We start from the raw sequence: 10799 nt of genomic DNA, 5'->3' as shown, positions 1-10799 counted from the left end.
ACAACACTTTTCTTTCATAGATCTCAGTCACAGTTGACCTCAGGTAAATGCAATTTGGGTGTTTGGCAGATCCAGGCTAAATGAACACTCTTATTGCTTATTTAATATCTGAGAATAACCTGATGTGTTTAATTTTTTTTTTGCTCTTATAGCATTTCCCACATTCTAAACGAGAATATGGTTTCTACTCTATGTAAATTCTCTGAGGAGTTCCAAACTTTGACTTCTTTGTAAAACATCTTCCACATTTAGAACATCAAAGTGGCTTCTCCCATGTGTGGCTTCTCTGATGAGCCCCAAGTTTGCCTTCAGTAGTAAAACATTTCCCACATTCTGAACAGGACTACGGCTTTTCTCCTGTGTGACTTCTCTCATGTCTAACAAGATTTGATTTTATTGTAAAATACTTCCCACATTCTGAACATGAATATGGCTTATTTCCCGTGTGAATTCTCTTATGTGCAACAAGACTCGATTTTCGTGTAAAACATATCCCACATTCTGAACACGAATATGGCTTTTCTCCTGTGTGACTTCTCTCATGTGCAACAAGGGTTGATTTATTTGTAAAACATTTCCCACATTCTGGACATGGATATGGCTTCTCTTCTGTGTGACTTCTCGTATGTATAACCAGATTTGATTTATGTGTAAAACATTTCCCACATTCTGAACATGAATATGGCTTCTCCCCTGCGTGACTTTTCACGTGTGTAACAAGACTTGATTTTTGAGTAAAGCATTTCCCACATTCTGGACATGAATATGGCTTCTCTCCTAGGTGACTTCTCTCATGTGCAACAAGGCCTGATTTTTGTGTAAAAAATTTCCCACATTCTGAACAGGAATATGGCTTTTCTCCGGTGTGTATTCTCTCATGTTTAACAAGACTTGATTTATCTGTAAAACATTTCCCACATTCTGAACATGAATATGGCTTCTCTCCTGTGTGACTTCTCGTATGTATAACAAGATTTGATTTCTCTGTAAAACATTTCCCACATTCTGAACATGAATACGGCTTCTCTCCTGTGTGACTTCTCTCATGTTTAACAAGACTTGATTTATCTATAAAACATTTCCCACATTCTGAACATGAATATGGCTTCTCCCCTGCGTGACCTCTCACGTGTTTAACAAGACTTGATTTTCGAGTAAAGCATTTCTCACATTCTTGACATGAATATGGCTTCTCTCCTAGGTGACTTCTCTCATGTGCAACAAGGCCTGATTTTTGTGTCAAAAATTTCCCACATTCTGAACAGGAATATGGCTTTTCTCCGGTGTGTATTCTCTCATGTTTGACAAGACATGATTTATCTGTAAAACATTTCCCACATTCTGAACATGAATATGGCCTCTCTCCCGTGTGACTTCTCTCATGTTTAACAAGATTTGATTTTTGTGTAAAACATTTCCCACATTCTGAACATGAATACGGCTTCTCTCCCGTATGAATTCTCTCATGTATAGCAAGATGTGATTTTTGGGTGAAAAATTTCCCACATTCTGAACATGACTTCTCTCCTGTATGACTTCTCTCATGTTTAACAAGACTTGGTTTATCTGTAAAACATTTTTCACATAGTGGACATGAATACAGCTTCTCTCCTGTGTGAATTCTTCTGTTTGTAAAATTACCTGAGTTTTTTGTGAACGGTTTACCACATTGATACCTTTTACCCCCTTGCTGAGCTGTACTTGTGGTCACAATCTGTGATTGGTCAGTAGAAGGTTCCTCATGATTAGGGGAATTATATGATAGATCTGTACTGTGAAGTTCTGTATGTATATTAAGAGTAATGAGGTTTTCTCCTGAAGAGTGCTGGATGACATCATCATCTACTTTATAATTTATCAATAACCTGAAGTTTCCCTCAGAGCTCTTACTGGGATTTTCTGTTAGGAATAAAAATTTGTTTTGTGATTGTTTTAAAAAAAACAAATTGACACATTTATAAAACATTCATATTATGCTGGAAACACACATGTAGTGTTTTGAGCCAAAGCCAGAAGTGGATCAAGCAGGAAGTTGAAGAAGTTTAAGCCATGCTTTTTGTATCCACTCCTGGCTTCAGCTCAAAAAACTTCCTCAAAAACTATGTGTGTGATTCCAGCCTTATAACGCTTTGTATAACACTTTCAAATATATCCATGACAAAGTCCACGATTCTGGTCTACACCCAGTCCTCCACTTTTATTATATAAAAATGAACTTCTTAAAAATTTTTTTTTTTTGAAAAGCAGAACTTTATATGGCATGAAGCCTGTCCTCTGCTAACACATTTGGCCCTTTAACCCCTTCCATCTTTGGCCACTTTTGACATTCCTGACAGCCTCATTTTTCAAATCCGACATGTTTCAATTTATGTGGCAATAACTTCAAAATGCTTTTACCTATCCAAGCGATAAAGAGACTGTTTTCTCGTGACACATTGGACTTTGTCACTGGCAAAATTTGCTCGATACATTCAGTATTTAATTGTGAAAAACACCAAAATTTACAAGGATTAGAACTTTAGCAGCAATTTCTCACATTTTCAAGAAAATTTCAAAAGGCTAGTTTTTACAGGGGCCAGTTCAGTTGTGAAGTGGCTTTGAGGGCCTTGTATATTAGAAACCCCCAATAAGTCACCCCATTTTAAGAACTTAACCCCTCAAAGTATTCAAAACAGCATTTAGAAAGTTTCTTAAACCTTTAGACGTTTCACAGGAATTAAAGCAATGTAGAGGTAAAATGTACAAATTTTATTTATTTTTGTAGAAATTCATTTTTAATCCATTTTTTTGTAACAGAAGGTTTTACAAGAGAAACGCAACTCAATATATATTGCCCAGGTTCTGCAGATTTAGCAAATATCCCACGTGGCCCTAGTGTGGTAATTGACTGAAGCACAGGCCTCAGAAGCAAAAGAGCACCTAGAGGATTTTGGGGCCTTCTTTTTATTAGAATATATTTTAGGCACCATGTCAGGTTTGAAGGGCTCCTGCGGTAACAATGCAGTGGAAATCCCCTAAAAATGACCCCATTTGGAAAACTACACACCTCAAGGAAATTATCTAGGGGTATAGTGAGCATTTTGACCCCACAGGTTCATTGCAGAAATTATTGGAAGTAGGCCATAAAAATAAAAATCTACATTTTTTTCAAAGAAAATGTAGGTTTAGCTAATTTTTTTTCATTTCCACAAGGACTTAAGGAGAAAAAGCACCACAAAATTTGTAAAGCAATTTCTCCCAAGTGAAACAATACCCCACATGTGGTCATAAACGTCTGTTTGGACACACGGCATGGCTCAGAATGGAAAGAGCGCTATTTGGCTTTTGGTGCTCAAAATTTAGTAGGAATACTTTGCGGAGGCCATGTCGCATTTGCAAAGCCCGAGGGGACAAAACAGTGGAAACCCCCCAAAAGTTACCCATTTTGGAAACTACACCCATTGAGGAAATTATCTAGAGGTATAGTGAGCATTTTGACCGAACAGCTTTTTTGCAGAAATTATTGGAATTGGGCCGTAAAAATGAAAATCTAAATTTTTTCAAAGAAAATGCAGGTTTAGCTCATTTTTTTTCATTTCCACAAGGACTAAAGGAGAAAAAGCAATTTGTAAAGCAATTTCTACCGAGTACGGCAATACCCCATATGTGGTAATAAACTGCTTATTGGGCACACAGTAGGGCTCAGAATGGAAGGAGTGCCATTTGGCTTTTGGAGTGCAGATTTTACTGGATTGGTTTCTGAGCGCTATGTCGCATTTGCAAAGCTCCGGTGGGACCAAAGCAGTGGAAACCCCCCAGAAGTGACCACATTTTGTAAACTACACCCCTCAAGGTATTGACCTAGGGGTGTAGTGAGCATGTTAACTCCGCAGGTGTTTTGCAGAAATTAGTGTGCACTCGATGTTGCAGAGTGAAAATGGGATTTTTTTCCATAGATATGCCAATAAGTGGTGCCCAGTTTGTGCCACCATAACAAGACAGCTCTCTAATTATTATGCAGTGTTTCCCGGTTTTAGAAACACCCTACATGTGGCCCTAATCTTTTGCCTGGACATTTGACAGGGATTCAGGAGTGAAAGAATACCATGTAAAATTGAGGCCTAATTTGGCGATTTACAAAGTATTGGTTCAAAAATTCAGAGCTCTGATGTGAAATAATGAAAGAAACCCCTGAGAAGTGGCCCTATTTTGGAAACTGCACCCCTCAAGGCATTTATTAAGAGGTGTAGTGAGCATCTTCACCCCACTGCTCTTTTCCATAAATGATTGCGTTGCGGATGGTGCAAAGTAAAAATTAAAATTTTTCCCTAGATGTACTATTTCAGTGGCAAGTATGCCGTACCCAGCTTGTGCCACTGGACACACCCCAAAAATTGTTAAAAGGGTTCTCCCGGGTACGGCGATGCCATATATGTGGAAGTAAACTGCTGTTTGGGCACGATGCAGGGTTCATAGGGGAGGGAGCACCATTTGGCTTTTGGAGCGTGGATTTGCTTGGTAGTAGATTTGTTTGAATATTGCTGGTGTTTCCGTTTATAATGTGGGGCACATGTAAGCTGGGCAGAGTACATCAGGGGCATAGTCAGGTGGTATAATAATTGGGTTAAAAAAAAACAATAAAATAATCCATAGATGTGTATTACGCTGTGCTCAATCCTTTCTGCACAGGCCAATGTCGCACTGATAAATGTCCTTCCTTATCCCCCTTTTGGTCCACACTTCCACAAACTGCAAATGTGGGAATTTTGCTGGGAAGTGTTGGCCTGGTATAATACGGGCGCCCTCGCTTCCAGCAGATATGTTTGGGCCATACCCTTCCTGGTTCCCTAATTTTAGGGCCTAGATAATTTGCCTCTTGAAACAGAAGAAATGTTCCCCTTGCAATTAGATCGATGTTCGTATAAGGAAAATGGAGGGGAAATAGGCATAACCCTAGTGACCCTGTTTATAAAGGCGGTAGTAATAGTGGGTGTCACGAACCAGTGGATCCCGCTATTACCCCACCCCTATTTCAATTTATTTCTGTCTTTTGTACAATAAAATTGTGTTAAAACGTGAACTGCAGATAGGCGGCAAGGCGTAGACAGGTAACGTACGTACACTGTGTAGTGTTGGGTTATACTGTGCGCCTAGACCTTTTTGAAGTTCAGACGAGGAATCCAATTTTATTTAAGGCTTGATACAGGATACAATTGATCAGCGAACCTATTGTTTTTTTGTTTTCTTTTCTTAGGTATTAACGTATTTTATTTTGCTTTGCGGCGTGTTGCTCTACGGCGACGAATCGTCGGGCGAGTGAGCAACTTATACAAAAGAGTTTGCAGAAGTATCAACGTCGGTGTTCTTCCGGTGAAGTCCAGCTGATCGGGAAAAGGCGTTCCGGAAGAAAAGGACCTTTTTCAAAACAGCGGGTGACAAGGAGGACAACGCAGACGGAGATGACTTCTGAAACAGTGAGTATGGACTTCTCCACACTTAAACACAGTAAATTTAATCCAGTAACACCCACGACTTACAAGTCAGCAGGAATGCTGTGGTCCACTCTGTTGGACGAGGCTTATGCACATGATAAGTTGTGTATTAGCAAGAGTGTTCTTAACAAAACCTCCAAACGTCTCCACATGCTCGCTAAATTAATCTGTGTGTATGAGGAGACGTGGAAGCCTGATCACTCAGAAATTAAGAGTGATTCCCCAAATCTTCACTGCCAGCGTTGTGCCAACAATGTGAAGCAGGTTTGTGATTTGCAGACACAACTGGCAGAGAATGCCCAATGTAGAGATCAGCAAATTTGCATGCTGGAATCGCAGGTGATAGATTTGAGAAATCATGGTGATGATATCGATGCACAGCTGACTGGGTCTTATGCTGTGATCAATGCATTTAAGGTTAAGGCGGCATCTACGGATGCCATCATTGCCAAGTTGAATGGATGAGCTTGCTACTAGGTCACAATTGGTAACCAGTATGCAAAACATCATAAAAGATTTCTCAAAAATGTTACCGGCTTTGTCTTTTTCAAGGCCTGATTCCACTGTAAGTTTGCCCTCTACAGGGCAAAAAGGGGGGAGTAGTAAGAGTGATGGATCAGATGTCACAAATCATGATCCCATCCGGAATCCTGAAGGTAACATTGTTACGAAAGTGTTACGCAGATGTAAGCGTACGATATTTAGAAGTGCTTCCCTAGCCATGCAGAACTTTAAGAGATCATGTACTGTTGACTGCCCTAAGTCCAGCAGAGCATGTACTGTTAAATGTTTTGCATGTGCCGGCTCAGGCAATATTGCGAAGTACTGCGAGTCTTTGAGTACTCAGAAATGTGGTCCTGTTAAATGCTTTAAATGTGGTCAGATGGGACATATTGTGAGGTACTGCCACGGCATAAGCAACCATGGAAAGCCCAGCGAAATGGCAATAGAAAATGGGCAGGTCACAACAAAACGTGGGGTTAGACAAAATGGCTGCATAAGAGTCTCCTTACAGCCTTATGTGCTCCGCCACGTGCTCAAGGGTCTAAATGACCAACCACAACTAGGGAGGAGTTTAGGAAGTTGGCCATAAATTGCATGTTCAGTCTGTTGTTATGTCTGTAATGGTTGTTTATGGTCTGTTGTGTTTGTCCCCAGTTGTCCGTTTGTTTTCATTTGTGTTTTTATTTTGTGGTTCTTTCACATATTCTATTGTGGTATATCCCTGGTTATCAGTAATATGTATTTATACTATATGGGTGTTGCCTGTATTTATAATGCATAATTAGAAAACCACTCCAGGAAAACAACTGGTGAATCAACCATTGGATAGTGGTGTATTTGCGCCCAATGTTTTAATTGCTCTCTATTAGGATAACGTTGAAGTTGTTGATATACTGTGAACTCAGGTTGGGCGGTGCGAACAGGTAACATAAGTTCACGGTGTAGTGCTTTATGTTATTCTGTGCACCTAGGCCTTGTGTAGGTCACAATTTCATCTGAGGCCTAATGCGAGTGCAATTAAAGAGGCTCTGTCACCAGATTTTGCAACCCCTATCTGCTATTGCAGCAGATAGTCGCTGCAATGTAGATTACAGTAACGTTTTTATTTTTAAAAAACGAGCATTTTTGGCCAAGTTATGACCATTTTTGTATTTATGCAAATGAGGCTTGCAAAAGTACAACTGGGCGTGTTTAAAAGTAAAAGTACAACTGGGCGTGTATTATGTGCGTACATCGGGGCGTTTTTACTTCTTTTACTAGCTGGGCGTTCTGACGAGAAGTATCATCCACTTCTCTTCAGAACGCCCAGCTTCTGGCAGATCACGCTGTGACGTCACTTCCCCAGGTCCTGCATCGTGTCAGACAAGCGAGGACACATCGGCACCAGAGGCTACAGTTGATTCTGCAGCAGCATCAGCGTTTGCAGGTAAGTAGCTACATCGACTTACCTGCAAACGCCGATGCTGCTGCAGAATCAACTGTAGCCTCTGGTGCCGATGTCCTCGCTCGTCCGACACGATGCAGGACCTGTGAGTGACGGCACAGCGTGATCTCTCGAGAACACGCTGTGTGTCTGTGCACTGCCAGAAGCTGGGCGTTCTGAAGAGAAGTGGATGATACTTCTCGTCAGAACGCCCAGCTAGTAAAAGAAGTAAAAACGCCCCGATAGCCTCTTGGCTATCAGAACAGACACCCCCCTAGAATAAGAGGAGTATGAGGAATGATATCCTCTAGCTACCCAGGCCCGTTTAAGGGCCATAATTTTTTAAATAAAAGTATTAAAAACGCCCCGATGTACGCACATAATACACGCCCACTTGGACTTTTACTTTTAAACACACCCACTTGGACTTTTGCAAGCCTCATTTGCATAATTACAAAAATGGTCATAACTTGGCCAAAAATGCTCGTTTTTTAAAAATAAAAGCGTTACTGTAATCTACATTGCAGCGCCTATCTGCTGCAATAGCAGATAGGGGTTGCAAAATCTGGTGACAGAGCCTCTTTAACCTCTTGGTATACATATTGGTATACCTTTGCTGCTGCTCTCCATGTGTCTATTTGTATGTTTATTACATTCTATGTGATACCATGTATTGTTGTTTATAAATAAAGATATATACATTCTTTTACAATGCGTGGCTGCTATATGTGCTATACTATTTATTAGGGTGTTTTGTCCCCTGTGCTTCAAGGTTGTTTTTTTTTTTTTTCTTTAGGCATATAAAAATTAGTCTGGTCTGTCGTTTTGCATTATTGCGTTTCCGAGAGTCATAACTTCTTATTTTTCTGTTGAATAGCTGTGTGAGTGCTTGATATTCATGAGGTGTAGTTTATATTAGTATCATTTTGGGGTGCATGCGATTTTTTGAAGTACACAACAGGTTTACTTTATTCTGCGGTTCAATACGATTACAGTAATACCAAATGTATATTGCTTTTTAATGTTTTCTACTTTTACACAATATCACTTTATTCTAAATAAAAATGGTCAGGGAAACAGGGCTATTATTGTATTTATTACATAAAACTTTTGTTTATCTAAAACTTTTTTTTTACACTTACTAGGGAACTTGAAGGTATAACCTTCTGATCCCTGGTACGATACACTGCACCACTTATGTAGTGCAGTGTATTGTAACTGTCATCTTACAATGCACAGTGTATTAGGTCCTGCCAAAGGCAGGACCTAATAGGCTTCCGTACATGGCCGACCAGGATCACATTAACAGGCTTCATGGTTGCTATAGCAACCATCGGCACCCCGTGATTGCTCGCGGGTGGCCGATGTGGTACAGATCGAGCCCACCTCCCTCTCTGTCAATCACTTAAATGCCGCAGTCGCTATTGACAGCGGAATTTAAGTTAGCGATCGGAGGTAACAGTTATCGCAGTCGCTGCGGTGGGATGTCGGCTGTATATTACAGCCGGCTAATAGAAACAAAGAAAAAATATTGGTCCGCTCGCCACTGATGAAAAGTGAAACAAATCTCTGTTTTTGATCGGTGCATCGGACAGGAAATCTACATCGGAGGTAGGCAAGAATCCAGAAATTCTAGAGATGGGTCCGGCACACGATGTATTTAAAATTAAATGCTGCTTTATTGGTAGCAACGGTTAACACACACAAATTAAATCTCGGTTCTTAGTCATAGCTACACTGCTAAGGTGAACGGTCTGATTTATAGATCAGCTGTTGGAAAGGCATGTGATCACGAAAGGAGGATTAACACCCTCGAGATCATTAAACAGGTAATGCATATATAACATCATTAGTCATGTGCGACCTACGTTAAATACCAGAATAGTGATTGCTAGCATAAATGGAAACAGTTATATACAAGTAATCAGGCACGGATCTGGATGAGACTACATACTCATTACATAGGAGTTACATAAAATGATATTATATATGTGTCTAGAAACACATTCTAATATAAATGCAAATGTAACAGATTTTGTTAGGAAGTGCTACTTCTAACATTCCCGCTATTGGTGTAGCATACAGGAGGGATAGCGAAGTGGCTGATTAATAGATATATACCAAATCGATTCTATAATTTGAACCCTTGGGAAATCTTGTATCCATTTTAAGAATCCACATCGCTTTCCTGTAACTATCCTCCAGTCCTCTCCTAGGTTTAAGTACCTTCTCTATCAGAATTACTCTAAAAGACATGACATTCCTATTGTGTGCTTCCAAAAAGTGTTTAGAAGCTCCAGAGACATTGCCTTTTGTTGGGTGGTAAATATCCGTCAAGTGCATTGGGAATTGAATGAAAAATAATGGAGTAAGTCCGTTGTCATATGGATGTACTGCTTCATTTGGTCTTCATAAGCAGTGTAGGTATACAGATGGTACTCCAAAGCGGTCAGGTCTTTCCCGTGTGGTACTGAGGTATATAGTGCTGGAAGAAATCCATCCTTGTATGTTTTAGGTAGGGCATGGAAAATCGGTACGATTTGAAAATCCTTATTCATGTATTCAGCTTCTTTTTTTTTACACAAAATGGCCATAGATTGCCCTTCTTCAAGGAGTTTAGTGAGTTTGCTTTTAAAATTATTAGGAGGATCACTGGTTAATTTACGGTATGTTAGACTGTCACCCAACATGGTCAAAACCTAAAACACACAAGGACCGATTTCCCCGCCATTGAGGCCCATAGTATCTGGCAATGTCTCTCTTATGGAACGTTTAGGAGCCTGGCTTGATAGGAAACTACAGCCACTTGCTAAAAGGTACACCTAGCTATATTAAGGACAGTACAGCTGTTCTAAAGATGATGGATCAAATCTCGTTGTAGGAAAACTATACATGGCTGACGTGACATCACGGAACTATATACCTCAATACCACACGAGAAAGCACTGACACCTTTGGAGTATCATCTGTACACCTACACTGCTTATAAAGACCAAATGAAGCAGTACATCCTTATGACAACAGACTTCCTACTTAAACACAATTATTTTTCATTCAATTTTTCTTACAGTGTGTCCTATGGGAGATACATTTTCCCGTCATTAGCGAATATTTACGTAGCATGGTGGGAGAAGTGTGTGTATATACACACACACACACACACACACAGAGTTTACAACCCTTTATGTCTGACATCCTCTGGTATGCAGAGGAAACACCAAGAAAAATTCATGCAGTCTTTAGGTGACGGCGCCAGGCAAGTTAATTTTTCTTTATTCGTGTGGACTGCACATTTCAAGACTGTATCGGTCCATTCATCAGGTCAAGTATAATGTTTGAACTTAGAAGTTGCACCCTTCTTATAGCATAAAAGAACCGGGAAACCTCCGGCAGAAACGGTT

At 40.1% G+C, this 10799-nt stretch overlaps 1 protein-coding gene across 1 annotated transcript in view; it reads right to left on the bottom strand.

Moving 5' to 3' along the window:
- Positions 1-256: 256 nt before the first annotated feature.
- LOC142654633 (uncharacterized) overlaps positions 257-10799 on the bottom strand; it is a 213059-nt gene continuing 202516 nt past the window's right edge. Inside the window, 1 exon segment of the mRNA XM_075828941.1 lies at positions 257-1566. Coding sequence (XP_075685056.1) covers positions 257-1566 — 1310 coding nt within the window.

Source organism: Rhinoderma darwinii, chromosome 1 (assembly GCF_050947455.1).
Source record: "Rhinoderma darwinii isolate aRhiDar2 chromosome 1, aRhiDar2.hap1, whole genome shotgun sequence".
In the NCBI taxonomy this organism is placed as follows: Eukaryota; Metazoa; Chordata; class Amphibia; order Anura; family Rhinodermatidae; genus Rhinoderma; species Rhinoderma darwinii.
This window is presented reverse-complemented; position numbering and strand designations above follow the sequence as displayed.